The sequence below is a fragment of the Acytostelium subglobosum genome, assembly GCF_000787575.1.
Source record: "Acytostelium subglobosum LB1 DNA, scaffold: scaffold1, whole genome shotgun sequence".
Taxonomy (NCBI): domain Eukaryota; phylum Evosea; class Eumycetozoa; order Acytosteliales; family Acytosteliaceae; genus Acytostelium; species Acytostelium subglobosum.
Genome location: NW_012236531.1, coordinates 352,348 through 367,340, shown reverse-complemented (window position 1 = coordinate 367,340; position 14,993 = coordinate 352,348). Strand labels below are relative to the sequence as shown.

Below are 14,993 nucleotides of genomic sequence, written 5' to 3'. Positions count from 1 at the left end.
TTGATTGAATATCCTCCCCTGGCAACATACCTTTTATTCCAGAATAACAGATCAAAATTCATGTATACGATCGAGCATTCATATCACATGCTATACATTATATTCGTTATTCATTATTTTATAATCAAATGTTTCAAGATTAGACTTGGTCATGGACATGGATATGGATTCATGATGTCTTTGGAAATATCAAACATTCAAAGATTAATCTATTTATCAATGTTCATTCAATTCCTCTGGGATATTGATACAATGTTCCATGATATAGCGTACAAAGTGTACAACTCTTATGTTGATGCAATCAGATGTCATACCTATATTTCACCAATGTTCCTATTCAACTTTGTGATGATACAATTATCAATTTGGATACATCAATATCTTGAAACGAACAACAACACAACTACAACAGAGAGATCAATGATCAAAAAGAATTCCAAGAGTTTATGGCTCAACATGGTACTATTCCTCACTGTTTGCTATAACATATTGACAACTAAATATAGAATATTAATCAGTACTCTTGGATTCCTTCCATTGGTTTATTTCTCAATATTTTTATTCCTAATGATCAGATGTTATCAATTCAAACTGGATCAATCCCATTTGGAGACTGGATCTAGATCAACAACAGCCATACCTTTGATAATATTTAGAGGTTGGAGATTATCATTGCAATTTTCAAGATATATAATATTATTATATAACATTATGTGTTTGATTATAATTACATATCCTGATCATTCTGGAGAGATCAGATTATTATGTACTCCTTTAATGGTACTACCATGTATAAATGATATCCTATATAGAGGTTCAGAATCATACAAAAGAATAAAGATATCAATTGGATATTGATCAATTTATTATTATTAAATCAGAATTACCATGATAATAGAGAAGATGAATAATGATACCAATGATTGGGTGGTGAGGGTGGTTCCCGAGGAGTATGCACTACATGCTGGATAGATACCCTTCGATCCACAAGTGCTACCCCTGGTTGGTTGACGCATACAGTTGTTGTTTACAGACAATGCCCCCACAATGTTTGTAGAAACATGTGTTTGGTGAAATCATAGTTTCCTGTGACGGTCTGACATTTGTTCTTCACAAGACAGCTCACCAAGTCCTTGATAGTATTTCCACATCCAGAGTTGTAATTGTTGGTGTATGCACATGTTCCCTCAGTTGAGTTGGTTGTTTGACAGATGCACTGTAGGGATCCAGTAGGGCAAACATCAGAGCCGGAACAGTTGACATTAACCCGTTCGAATGCAATTGGTTTCTGGCATGTATCATTGATACATACCAGACCCTTGGAGAGATCACATTCATAATCTGGGATAACTCCATCAAAGTCCATACTGTAAGTGTCCCAACATTGTTGGCCCTCACCCTTGGAGGCTATAGGGATACATGTCCTGTTGGTTCTGGTGGCATCGACATAAGAGCATACTAGTCCCAGTTGGCATTGATTATTGTCCTTGTAGGGCTGGCATGCACCATTGACACCGACTCTTGGGACACAGGCGGCAGTTGATTGGAAGTTATCTTGACACCATTCGTCAATGGAACAGTCGTCATCGAATGTACACTTGGTGGATGGTGGCAACTGACAAGTACCAGCTTGGCATACCAAAGCCTTGGTCGAGCAAGAGGCAGTGGTCTCACAAGCTTGACCTAGTGTTGCATAACCTTTGTATTGGCATGTCAAGTTGAAACTGTTCTTGTTGTAGATGCCAAATGGATCGAGGCAGCTCATTCCAACTCCGCAGGTATAAGCTGTTGTAGCATTGCACTTGTCTCCAAGGTTCAACATGTCTACACAGACTCCACTTTTGCACATCAACCCTTGAGAACATTGAACATAATCATCATCATTACTATTGTTTCATTGATTGATTGATTGATTGAATAATAGGGTTGGGGAGAGTGAGTATGAGTGTGGAATGATTCCAGAATTGATCAATACTTACACATCGCACTTTGCACCTTTTCCAAGACATATTATTGGATTCTCCGAACAACCAACATAGGGTGATTGAGCATTGGATATTTGGAAGGCAGATGCCAACACTATAATAATAACTAAATAATAAATATTCATCTTTGTTGTACTTCAAATATTGAATTGATTGATATTGATGACAAAGATTACACCAGTGTTTATCTATGATCACAGGTCTCGTCTGGACATCCCTCATTTTGCCTCATTTGGAAATGATAGGTGTCAATAAGCTATGAATTTTAAAAATGGGTTTCATCGAATAGGTGGATATCGGCATGATTGATTGATTGAATGATGGATGTGACCCATGCGATATATACATCTATCAATCAATCATGCTGATATCATTCATTAATATTTAAATATACATCTATCAATCAATAATGGGTTTCATCGAATAGGTAGATATCGGCATGATTGATTGATAGATGTATATTTAAATATTAATGAATGATGTTTATTTAAATAACAATTGCCATGATCATTGAGATCAGGACAAAAGTGGTGATTGATTGGATGGTGAGGGTGTTTCCAGAGGAGTAGGCACTGCATGCTGAATAGATTCCTTGTGATCCACATCTGCTGTTCTTGGTTGGTTGAGGTGAACATTTGTTGTTACAGGCTATGCTTCCACAATGTTTGTAGAAACATGTGTTTGGTGAATATTTGCTTATCCATACCAACTGACACTTATTCTTCAACACACAGCTCACCAAGTCCTTGATAGAGTTGGCACACTCAGAGTTGTAGTTGTTGCCGTAAGCACAACTTCCCATAGTGGAACCGATTGTTGGACAGTTGCAATGCTGTGTACTAATTGGGCAGATTGGATTGTCAACGGTGTCTTTGGTGCAGTTGACGACGCCCGGGAACAAAGGCAATGGCTTCTGGCAGGTGCTATTTATGCACACCAGACCTTTGGAGAGATCACACTCATATTGTGGGATAACTCCATCAAGGTCGAACGTATCGGTGTCGTAGCATTGCTCGCCCTCGCCCTTGGAGGCTATAGGGATACATGTCTGGTTAGTTCTGGTACCGTCGACAAAGGAGCAGACCAGTCCAAGTTGGCATTGAAGATGGAAAGTATATCCTTCACATGCACCATTGAGTCCAACCATTGGAACACAGGCGGCAGTTGGAGTGAGGTCATCTTTACACCATTGGCCAATGGGGCAGTCGTCGTCCAATTCGCACTTGTTGGTTGGCGGCAACTGGCATATACCGGCCTGGCATACCAGTGAACTGGACGAGCATGAGGCGGGGGTCTCACATGCTTCACCTTGAGTTGCATAACCTCTGTACTAGCATGTCAAGTTGAGACTGTTTTGGTTGGAGATGCCAAATGGGTCGAGGCATTTAAATGTAGAAAATGATATGATTGTATGTATGTCAACTTGATCAATTTGGAAGTTGGACGAAATGAGGGAATCGATTTATCATTGAGATGATAGACTCTTCACCAGCCATATTTAGATTGATTGATTGGACATTGGGCTGAACGGACGTTTATAATAATAGGATTGAGCTGATGATGGTCGACATGAACAAGACAATCAGTGATGATGGAATTTGGATGGCACCGACAGAAGGAAGATCGTCGTCAGTGGGTGCTATGAGTAGGTTACAAGTTGGATAGAGGACCTCCTCTGATGGTCCACATGTGCTGATCTTGATACGTGATGTCGAGCACTTGTTGTTGCAGATGACGTCTGAACAGTGTCGATAGAGACAAGACATGGGCGAGTAGTATTGTGCCGTAGTCTGACACTTGTACTTGAGGGCACACTTGACCAGGTCCTGGATACTGTTGGCACAGGCCAAGTCGTAGTTGTAAATGTAATCACAGTAGCCTATCGTGGAGTTGACAGTTGGGCACTGGCATCGTTGATAATCGCACGATAAGGCGGTGCTGCAGTCGGCTGGGCCACTGGGCAGTGGCAATGACTTCTGGCAGGTGCCTTTGATGCATTTGAGCCCCTTGGACATATCGCATTCAATGTGCGGGATTCTTCCGTTGAGCGTTAGATCGAGCTCAGGCTCTACACAGGCGGAACCCTCAGGCTTGGAAGACAGTGGGACACATGTTCTGTTGGTCATGGTGCTGTCGACGTAAGTGCATACCAGTCCAATCTGGCATTGGTCTTGATACAAGTGATCCTCACATGATTCGTTGATGCCGCGTCTTGGAGCGCACTGGGCAGTTGGAGTGCCCGAGCCTGCGCACCATTGATATTGTCCCTCTGGCACTGTTCGTCTGGCTTCTTGTGGCAGATGCCTGCCACACACTCCATGAAGATGGAGGCGCAAGAGTAATCTGATACACATCGCTGACCAAGTGTGGCGTAGCGGCCATACTGACATGTCAAGTTGGCACTTGAGCTTGAGTACACTCCTTTGTCATCCACACAATCCTGACCATATTCACAAGCATACTGAGTTGAAGAGCTACATCTCTCGCCTTTGGCCAACACTACTTTGGGAGCACATACTTTAGCAGCATTGTTACAATATGCTCCAATAGTGCAACGTTCTCTCGATAAGTCATCAAAACTATTTGTTTGATTGTGATTGTTGTTGGTTGTTAGAGATGGATCTTCCAATATGTTAAAGGTAGTATTGTATACCACTTACTCGGAACATGGCGCACCAATTGGTTTGCAAGTGACAGGACTATCATAACAAGCTAAGTAATCAAAGGCGTGAGCTAAAGGCAGTGAACTTGACAAGAGGCAAGTCGATGCCACCAACATAACAATCATCATATTCATTGTCATTGTCGTTGTCATTGATATTTGTTGATGTTGATGTATTGGTATTATGATTGATTGATCGATTGATGTTCTATGATGAACTGACAAACAAAAGTTGTTCATCATTTTCCCTCATCATCAGGGAATCGGGTATTGTTCCATTTGTCTGATGATTGAATGATTGATTGATTGATGTTGAATGGTCAATCAATTAATCCAGTATTATATTCATATCCATATTGTTGTAATATACATTGACATGTGACTCAATGGTTCAAGTCTTGAATGAATGAATGTCTAACTTGGCGAACCAAAGTGGCATCAATGAATGAGTTGGAAGTCATTACTTGATTGGTTGTGTATTTGGATGAAATTTCATTGGTAATTGATAGAGAATTTGATTGAAATTTCATAAACATTAATTTTATATTATTTTTTATGAATTAAGAACTGACGATCTTTGGACTCGGGTGAGTGTGAACAGGAAATGATATTAACTCTACCCTGCAGGCCCACCAACAACTCAACTTCATCCTTCATTCATTATTCACAATACTTATTCATACACGTACATAACAATACATATATTTATATCAAAAGGTATGTATTATTATTATTAATTATATATTAATTCAATCAAACAAACAAATATTGCACATCAGATAAACTAACATTTAAATTTATTCATTCAATCAATCAATCAAACAATCAAACTCAAATATAATAATAATAATAATATAGAAAATGTCTGAGCCAGAGAGATTCACATTCCAAGCTGAGATTAATCAGCTGATGTCACTCATCATTAACACCTTCTACTCGAACAAGGAGGTGTTCTTGAGAGAGCTGATCTCCAACGCATCTGATGCGCTGGACAAGATTCGTTATCAATCGCTCACTGACCCAACCGTGTTGGACAGCAAGAAGGAGTTGGAGATCAGAATCATCCCCAACAAGGAGGCCAAGACTCTGACCTTGATCGATACCGGTATCGGTATGACCAAGTCAGAAATGATCAAGAACTTGGGTACCATTGCCCGCTCTGGCACCAAGAACTTTGTCGAGCAGCTGCAGTCTGGCGCCGCTGACATCAGCATGATTGGTCAGTTTGGTGTCGGTTTCTACTCTGCCTACCTCGTTGCCAACACCGTGGTCGTGCACTCCAAGAGCAACGACGACGAGCAATACATCTGGGAGTCCTCCGCCGGTGGTGAGTTCACCGTTGCCATCGACCAAGGTGAGCAATTGGGCCGCGGCACCAAGATTGTCCTCCACATGAAGGACGACCAGCTCGACTACCTTGACGAGCAAAAGATCAAGAACTTGGTCAAGAAGCACTCTGAGTTCATCCAGTACCCAATCTCCCTCTACGTCACCAAGGAGGTCGAGAAGGAGGTCGAGGAGGAGAAGGAGAAGACCGCCGAGGACTCATCCGACGCCAAGATTGAGGAGATCGACGAGGAGGAGGGAGACAAGAAGAAGAAGGTCAAGGAGACCAAGTCTGAGTACGAGATCCTCAACAAGACCAAGCCAATCTGGACCAAGAACCCATCCGACGTCACCAAGGAGGAGTACACCGCCTTCTACAAGTCCATCTCCAACGATTGGGAGGAGCCACTGGCCCAGAAGCACTTCTCTGTCGAGGGACAGCTCGAGTTCAAGGCCATCCTCTTTGTGCCAAAGAAGGCCCCATTCGACATGTTCGAGTCCAAGAAGAAGCACAACAACATCAAGCTCTACGTCAAGAGAGTGTTCATCATGGACAACTGCCAGGACCTCATCCCAGAGTACCTCAACTTTGTCCGCGGTATCGTCGACTCTGAGGATCTCCCACTCAACATCTCTCGTGAGACCCTCCAGCAGAACAAGATCTTGAAGGTCATCCGCAAGAACCTCGTCAAGAAGTGCCTCGAGCTCTTCAACGAGATCGCCGAGAACAAGGAGGACTACAAGAAGTTCTACGAGTCCTTTGCCAAGAACCTGAAGCTTGGTATCCACGAGGACACCCAGAACCGTGAGAAGTTGGCCGATCTCCTCCGCTACCAGACCTCCAAGAGCGGTGACGAGCTCTCCACCCTGAAGGAGTACGTTGCCCGCATGAAGGAGAACCAGAAGGACATCTACTACATCACCGGAGAGTCCAAGAAGACCGTCGAGACCTCACCATTCATTGAGACCCTCAAGAAGCGCGGTCTTGAGGTCATCTACATGATTGACCCAATCGACGAGTACGCCGTCCAGCAGCTCAAGGAGTACGACGGAAAGAAGCTGGTCTCCATCACCAAGGAGGGACTGAAGCTTGAGGAGACTGAGGAGGAGAAGAAGAAGGCCGAGGACGACAAGAAGGAGAACGAGAACCTCTGCAAGCAGATCAAGGAGGTCCTCGGAGACAAGGTCGAGAAGGTCGTCCTCTCCAACCGTATCGTCACATCGCCATGCGTGCTCGTCACCTCTGAGTTTGGCTGGTCCTCCAACATGGAGCGTATCATGAAGGCCCAAGCTCTCCGTGACAACTCAATGTCCACCTACATGACCTCCAAGAAGACCCTCGAGATCAACCCAGACCACCCCATCATTGTCGAGCTCCGCAAGCGTGCCAACGACAAGGCAAAGAACTTCAAGGACTTTGTTGTCCTCATGTTCGAGACTGCCCTCCTTTCCTCTGGTTTCGCCCTCGACGAGCCAAACTCATTCGCCACCCGTATCCACCGCATGATCAAGCTCGGTCTCCAAATCTCCGACGATGCCACCGCCGACGACACCACCTCTACCACCACCTCCGATGATGTTCCACCCCTTGAGAGCTCCAACGAGCAATCACAGATGGAGCAAGTTGACTAAATCAGCCTAAACGTCCCTTTAGTTTGAAATAAAGACATCTTTACGTTCTTTGATTATCGATCAATCAATCATTATCTTCTTTCTTTATCTATCTCCTGTAGTTTACTTGCTTGTTGTTATAATCATCAGTCATGCCAACATCCATCTTTGGCATCATCTTACAACAAGATGAACAGGCGTGTAAGATGTAATGACAAAGATGGATGGTGATTGTCTGTGTTTCCTCCTCCAACTCTACTCCTCACTGATGATGGTCAAGTCATGCTCATACGAGGCCTATCAAATAGATAGACGTAGCGCTGATTCTCGTCAATGTTGATCAGAATCTGTTCTTAGACATCTTTAATCATTGCATGTGCCATCGTTGGTGAGAGAGAGAGGAGAGAGAACTACTACACTCTCCAAACACCAACAAACTGTACGATCGTCCAAATGTGATTGTTTACAGAGTATCTATACATGTAACAACGTATCGTTTCGATCGCTTATCTATCTATCTATCTAGCATCATTGTTTGAATAAAGGTAACAATGGTAGTCATATGTAATCATTTACAACAGCCACGCTATCTGATGTAAGTCAGTGCGCACCAAGTTGCAACTGACCATCCTACCTCTATCTCTATATCTAATCGTGATGCATTAGTAAATTTCAAATGAAGGGTAACTGCCTTGAACAGCACGACCACATCCATTCATTCATTCATTTATTCGATCCGGATATTATTTACCATTCTTGTTTATCTTGGTCATTCATATTGCCAATGAGTCCAGTGAGGACCTCACCAATTTTAACCTTTAATGTCATGTGACCTATCAGCCGATCAGATAATCTGGTCACGTGACCCATCAGCTGATCAGATAATCTGATCACGTGACCGTAACGATAATATGTGTCGCTTATAATATTAGTTTATGGTTTATTATTAACAATGTTGTGTGTATGTTGTTGCATGAATGAAGACTTCTTCTTCCTTTCTCCTGCTGGAACTAATCCCAAGTTATTATGGTGAGGTTGTTGTGTGTCCACTGCTGCCGCCACTGCTACTATGTACATGGACAGATGGGACGACAGGCGACATTGGAGGTGTGACAGTGTCCACCTTGTTGAACGACTCGCTATATCTGGCCGGTCTGAAGTTTGGATTAAATGAGATGTCCACATGCTCCTGCTTGATTGTCAGCACCTTGCCCTTCTTGACCAGACGATCCTCGATCACACCGACATAGTTGTCAGTGTCCCATCGGAACACGGACACGTAGGCCTTCTTGCCGTCAATGTCAACGTCGTGCGACTTGCCCTCGGGCAGCGCCAGACGCTGGATGGGTCCGGTGCTCTTTGTGCCCTTCTTGACGTTGGTCGAGACGCCGCCCCCAGGGAGGCCGATATTGAGGCCCACGCCAACATCCTCAATGTAGTGTGCATTCTGGTCCATCTTGACGATGGCGACCAATGGCTTGTTGGATGTGTTCTCGATACGGATGTTGTGCGCTCTGAATATGATACCTGGTTGATTGTCTATCGTCTTCTTCTCCTTCTCCCTATGTACACTGGTTGGTGTTGATGGTGTGGCTGGTGCTGGAGTTGGTGTTGGTGTTGATGTTGGGATTGGGATTGAGGGTGGTTTCGAACTATGACCTGTTGTTGATGTTGTTGATGATGTAGATGTAGATGTGGTTGTTGCTGGTGCTGGTGTCGCAGCAGCAGCAGGCTTAGATGTTGATGTAGATGGTGTAGTTGACATTTTTGATTATATTATTACAACTGTCTATTATTATATGTTTGATTGATGTATGTATAACTATGACGATTGATTGCAAATGGGTGGACTTTAAAGGTTGTGGAGGCACAACACAAGCACTTGATCATTTGTTCCAAGAGTCACACACAGATCCTAATCATTAATTTGATTGGAAAGGTCACACCACAAAACTTGACACTCACCAATCACAAATCAGAATCCAATCAACACACACACACTCACTTAATCAAACAATCATTCCCAACCTGTCAATATCTTATGTCAACAAGGAGTGATGGTACTATTTACTCAATAAACATTGCAACTTTATCACTATGTCCACATTTGAGCTAACCCATGTCTTTGTCCCTGGACAGGTACCTTCGACTATCACCTAAGATTTCATCATCATCATGTGATGATATATCTATGGGTGACATCCACGACTATTCCTAGGTTATCATTGACCAATTCATTTATTCATTGGAATTGAACCAGAAGTTCGACAAAATTAGATGTTGTTCAAGTTTTGTTTTGTTTTATTATTGGTTATAATTTTGAAAACGAGTGAGTGGGATGGAGTGAGCGAGGATGTGCAGTCCACGACCTCTTTGAATGAATCAATCTCATTCAGTTTAGGAATCAGACAGAGTCATCGATCATCACATACAGACTGCATAATGGTATGATTCAGTTCACAAGCATACCACATTTCCCAATCCAATCCCAATCCTATTAGCGCTTCTATCCTTCACCCCAAATTTACTACTACTACTACCAATGGTACAATTCCCCATCTCGAGATAGTGAGAGAGAGAAGGTCGTCGTCGTCGTCAGTCACAAGTTTGATCACATCATCAGCAGCCAGAGTTAGAGGTGTGATGCTAGAGATTACAATGAATGAATGGTGCATGCATGATGGGGATACCCCAAAACGTTTAGTTTAGTTAACAAAGGCAGGTATAATCGTCAACCTTACTCAATGCTTACCCAAACGTATCCAAACCAAACTCGAATGCTTATTCGTCAATCAAACAACACCATCATCCAACATCACAATCTTATAGGGTTTCATCAAAGTCGTAAAGTCAAAGGCCTACTTCAAGAGGTACCAGGTCCACTTCAGGAGAAGACGCGAGGGTAAGACCGATTACCAGCAGAGACACCGTCTCATCACCCAGGACAAGAACAAGTACAACTCCCCCAAGTACAGACTTGTTGCCCGTGTCTCCAACAGAAAGATCACCGCCCAGATCGTCTACTCCAAGATCGTCGGTGACTTCGTCTTGGCCTCTGCCTACTCGTCCGAGTTGCCCCGCTACGGTGTCACCGTTGGTCTGACCAACTACGCCGCCGCCTACGCCACCGGTCTGTTGCTGGCCCGTCGTCTGTTGACCCAGCTCAAGCTCAACGACCTGTACAAGGGTTCAGAGAAGGTCACCGGAGACTACTTCCTCGTCAAGCCAGTCGACGAGAAGCCACGTCCATTCAAGGCCTTCCTCGATGTCGGTCTCACCCGTACCTCCACCGGTAACAAGGTGTTCGCCGTCATGAAGGGTGCCTGCGATGGTGGTCTCTACGTGCCACACAAGAAGACCCGTTTCGTCGGATACAACGCCGAGACCAAGAAGTTGAACGCTGATGTCCTCCGCAAGTACATCTTCGGCAACCACGTCGCTGAGCACATGAAGCTTCTCCAGACTGAGTCTGAGGAGGACTACAAGAAGCACTACAGCCAGTACATCAAGGCCAACATTGCTCCAAAGGATCTCGAGGCCATCTACACCAAGTGTCACGCTGCCATCCGCAAGGACCCAACCCCCGCCAAGAAGGGAGAGAAGAAGGCCGCCGACCCCAAGTTCGCCAAGAAGGCCAAGCGTACCCTCCGCATGCGTCGCGCCAGAATCAACCTCATCAAGAAGTCCATCGAGAAGAAGGTTGGCAGAAACTAAACACCCATTTCGAGTCTTTGTGTCATTGCTGTTGTCCATTAGCAACGACCATCTCTCCATTTGCAGTCATCATTATTATCTCTTTGTTTTTTTTATTATTTTAATTATTTTAATTTTTTATTTTTATTTGAGCTTTGGTCCTGGATGCTGGACCAACCTTTAAACAAGTTCCAAGACCTTCATTACATTATTACATTGTCAACCCAATAATCGATCATTCATGTATATAAACAAATAAATGGATACACTACCACCTTTAGTTATTAATAATATTTGTTTAAATTAAATTTTAATAATTCCTAGATGTATGACCTGGACTACAGGATTACTTCCTGAAGGATTGACAAAGTTGAAACTTTATTATCCATATGATATTAAATTCATTGAAGGAATTTTCCAAGGTCACTAAAAGAACTATCAACCACAGTTGATTCCAAACAGTCATCTGATCATTTATTCCCAAACCTGGAAATACTTTATCTAAATATAGTAAAAGTTTCAAGTCCCAATATTCTCCCTTCAAGATTGACTTGCTTGGAATACAAGGCAGGTAGATTCATCAAACAAAGTAATTCAATTTATTATACTTTGGATCTCCCAGCCTTGCCCAACACTTTATCAACAATTTTCTTGAAAAGTGTTCGATTCGATTAATCAAATATCACTTAAAGATATGGATACAATAACTTCTATTACTATTGATAGGATTTCAAATGATTATAAAGAAAATATTTGGCCGATTAATTTGAAGCACCTATGTTTGAGGAATGACCAGTTTAATTATGAATATATAGTTTTCCGTTTTAGAAAACTTCCAGACAATTTGATCCATTGGGAAATATTAGATGAATACCTTTATTTATATGGATCTCCTCCTTCTTCAATTGAGAAAATGATATTATTATCAATAGTTTATAAACTTATGGATCAAGAAGATAATATTAATAATAATAATATTAATAGAATATTTAGACTACCATCTTCTTTAAAAGAGTTGGTTGTCCTTGGAACATTCACTCAGTTTGATACTTCACATCTAGAAAATGGACAATTGAACAACTTTGAATCACTTGAATTGAGATCAATTTATAATAACCAACTTAATTATTATGAAACCATTCCAAATATTTCAAGTAAACTATATAGAGTATATATCAATCTTAGGGGTATTGGACAAAGATGACAAATTAATATACAAGTTGCTCGAAATATATGTAAAAAAACAATTAACAAATTTCCCAATTGCAATGAAATATTATTAGAAGGAGACTGTAATATACATTGTAGAAAGATTGATCAAAAAATTTGGATTGGGACCTGGGTATTTCTAAGATCAATCACAAGCTTTGGAATATTTTATTTTTCAAAAGAATAATAAAGATTAATAAATATATATATATATTTATTGATTCAGATATGATGAGTGAGGATCTTTAGATCTCACGCACAAGGTGGGAAGCCCATGGGCACCAGGTGCGACCTGGAAGGAGAGCGCCACCAACTTCGTTAAGGTGCTCCTCGACGTAGGAGATGGAGGCGTCGCAGACCTCGGTAGCCATGTCAAAGAAGGAGATGGTGGATGGGTCGAGGTAGAATGACCACTCCCAGTTGTACCAGGTGTCACGGGGGATGATTTTGCCCATGATTCCACGTCCGTCCTGGGTTCTGTTGGCAATCAGGTCACGGGCATGTTGGATCAAAGCTGGGTTGGTAAGCTTGATGGTGAACTCGTCAGTGTTATCAGAGAAGACAAAGTAGGCGTTTCTGGCGTAGGCCAAGGTCACGGTGACCAGCATCAAGGCGGCAATAATTTGGAATGACTTCATTGTATGTATTTGTTTGTTTGTATGTATGAGGGGAGAGAGAGATAATTGGATGGTATTGACAATGTATCCAGTTTGATTATTTATACCTTTGAGGTCGTAGCGGAAATGGATACTTGGGCCTTTGACCACACTTCCTTTTTGGGAAGTGATAGCTTTTCAAATCTGATCACTTTTTCTGTCAGGTGAGATTCAATCAAAACCGAGTCACAACAAACGAAAGGACACGGTTTGTAACCAACTTAGGGTGTCATTGTTCTTGGTCTTACCTGACATACGACGGAATGTACATGTTTGAGTGAGTGAGCGAGGAGTAGGAACTTATACTCTATAACCCCATGTCATAGTTATACAATGATTGATTGATTGATTAAATGAATGAATGAAAGGTGCCAACATGTACATGTACAGACGTATTCCTGTGTGATTGATTGATGATGGAATCCCATCTGGAGGTAAGGTATACACCACTCCTACTTGATTGTTTATGTGTGTCGTGTCGTGTTCGTTTGTTGTTGCTGATGATGATGATGAAGAGGATGTTCGCGAACTTTAAGTTGTCTTGACCTTCTTCAATGACCATATCCTGAATAGGTATCTCAGTCTAATGCGAAGGATGTCCTTGGCCATTTGGATGGAGCTGGAGAATGGATCCAGCTTGGAACCATCGATCTCGGTCCAGTTGACAGCCACCTCGGCGATGGGGATGTTGAGCTGCTGAGCAATGAATAGCAGCTCCACGTCAAAGGCCCAGCGCTCAATGTGCAGGTTGATAAACACGTCGCGGACAGTGGCTCGCGAGAACAACTTGAATCCGCACTGCGTGTCCTTGATGCCCTTGACGCAGAGTGTCTGGACAAACAGGTGGAAGCCGTACATCAAGAAGTTCCTGAGGGCCGATCGCTTGGCCACGACTTCGCTCTCGACCAAATGTGATCGTGAACCACAAACGATTCCCTGTCCCTTATCCTCGACCATCAGCATCATATCCTCAATCCTATCAAAGTCTGCAATGTCTGTTGCTCCATCCGCGTCCACCATCAGGCAGTACTTTCCTCTTGCGCATAGTATACCCTATAAATAGATTGATTGATTGATTGATGTTGAGTTAGAATATGATTGATTGATTGATGGATGAATGAATGAATGCATACTCTCTTGATTGCACCACCCTTGCCTCTGTTCTTCTTGAGCTTGAGCAATCTGATCTTGTCGACTGACTCCTTCTGGACATAGGTCTGAACAATCTGTGCAGTCTTGTCCTTGCTACCATCGTCCACAATGATGATCTCATATGAGAACTTCAAGTCCTTCCTGGACTTGTTACGCAAGTATGTCAATGTCTCATCCAACATCTAAGTTCATCATGTGATTGAGTTAGTGTCTGTTAATGAACGAATGAATGGATGAATGAGTGAATGATTTACCTTTGGCAACCTATCCTGTTCATTGTAGGCTGGCACGATGAGTGATAGATATAGTGAAGCTTTGGAATCAGTGATCGATGGGAATGAGTGCTCGGTGGAGTCGACTGGGTTCACATATACACACTCTCCAGGTAGCCAGAGTGGACCCTCCTCTTCTATAAACAACAAATATACTGCCCATGCTGCCTATTCAATATCCAATCCAAGTGAATGAGTTAGTTAGTATCATGAATGAATGAGTGAATGAATGGTGAGTGACATACTAGTATCAACAGGGCAATAACAATGTAATAGAGCAATGGTACATATAATATCTGTATACTTAACAGTCCATCGATAAGTGTTGTCAACATATCTTGTTACTACTACTTCTAAATACTATATATATTATTATTTATCTGTTTGGTTGATTATTGAATGCTAACTCCTTGTCCTTTGTGCTTAT

General features: G+C 42.4%; 8 protein-coding genes across 8 annotated transcripts; 2 read left to right on the top strand and 6 right to left on the bottom strand.

Moving 5' to 3' along the window:
* Window positions 1–1,027: 1,027 nt before the first annotated feature.
* SAMD00019534_001540 (hypothetical protein) lies at window positions 1,028–1,765 on the bottom strand (the record flags this gene model as incomplete). Its single annotated transcript, XM_012903587.1, has 1 exon — window positions 1,028–1,765. The coding sequence occupies one exon, from the start codon at window positions 1,763–1,765 to the stop codon at window positions 1,028–1,030; it is 738 nt and encodes a 245-aa protein (XP_012759041.1).
* A 707-nt stretch (window positions 1,766–2,472) lies between these two features.
* Window positions 2,473–3,132, bottom strand: SAMD00019534_001530 (hypothetical protein; the record flags this gene model as incomplete). The annotated part of the gene is made up of 1 exon (XM_012903586.1): window positions 2,473–3,132. One exon carries the CDS (start codon window positions 3,130–3,132, stop codon window positions 2,473–2,475), a length of 660 nt encoding a protein of 219 aa, XP_012759040.1.
* A 406-nt stretch (window positions 3,133–3,538) lies between these two features.
* Window positions 3,539–4,375, bottom strand: SAMD00019534_001520 (hypothetical protein; the record flags this gene model as incomplete). The annotated part of the gene is made up of 1 exon (XM_012903585.1): window positions 3,539–4,375. A coding segment is annotated over one exon (837 nt), but the record flags the coding sequence as incomplete, so codon positions are not given.
* Window positions 4,376–5,508: 1,133 nt separating this feature from the next.
* Window positions 5,509–7,605, top strand: SAMD00019534_001510 (hypothetical protein; the record flags this gene model as incomplete). The annotated part of the gene is made up of 1 exon (XM_012903584.1): window positions 5,509–7,605. The coding sequence occupies one exon, from the start codon at window positions 5,509–5,511 to the stop codon at window positions 7,603–7,605; it is 2,097 nt and encodes a 698-aa protein (XP_012759038.1).
* A 1,003-nt stretch (window positions 7,606–8,608) lies between these two features.
* Window positions 8,609–9,349, bottom strand: SAMD00019534_001500 (hypothetical protein; the record flags this gene model as incomplete). The annotated part of the gene is made up of 1 exon (XM_012903583.1): window positions 8,609–9,349. The coding sequence occupies one exon, from the start codon at window positions 9,347–9,349 to the stop codon at window positions 8,609–8,611; it is 741 nt and encodes a 246-aa protein (XP_012759037.1).
* Window positions 9,350–9,681: 332 nt separating this feature from the next.
* Window positions 9,682–11,298, top strand: SAMD00019534_001490 (hypothetical protein; the record flags this gene model as incomplete). Its single annotated transcript, XM_012903582.1, has 2 exons — window positions 9,682–9,723; window positions 10,414–11,298. 2 exons carry the CDS (start codon window positions 9,682–9,684, stop codon window positions 11,296–11,298), a joined length of 927 nt encoding a protein of 308 aa, XP_012759036.1.
* Window positions 11,299–12,731: 1,433 nt separating this feature from the next.
* Window positions 12,732–13,124, bottom strand: SAMD00019534_001480 (hypothetical protein; the record flags this gene model as incomplete). Its single annotated transcript, XM_012903581.1, has 1 exon — window positions 12,732–13,124. The coding sequence occupies one exon, from the start codon at window positions 13,122–13,124 to the stop codon at window positions 12,732–12,734; it is 393 nt and encodes a 130-aa protein (XP_012759035.1).
* A 549-nt stretch (window positions 13,125–13,673) lies between these two features.
* Window positions 13,674–14,901, bottom strand: SAMD00019534_001470 (hypothetical protein; the record flags this gene model as incomplete). The annotated part of the gene is made up of 4 exons (XM_012903580.1): window positions 13,674–14,195; window positions 14,276–14,476; window positions 14,549–14,734; window positions 14,812–14,901. 4 exons carry the CDS (start codon window positions 14,899–14,901, stop codon window positions 13,674–13,676), a joined length of 999 nt encoding a protein of 332 aa, XP_012759034.1.
* Between the last annotated feature and the right edge of the window lie 92 nt (window positions 14,902–14,993).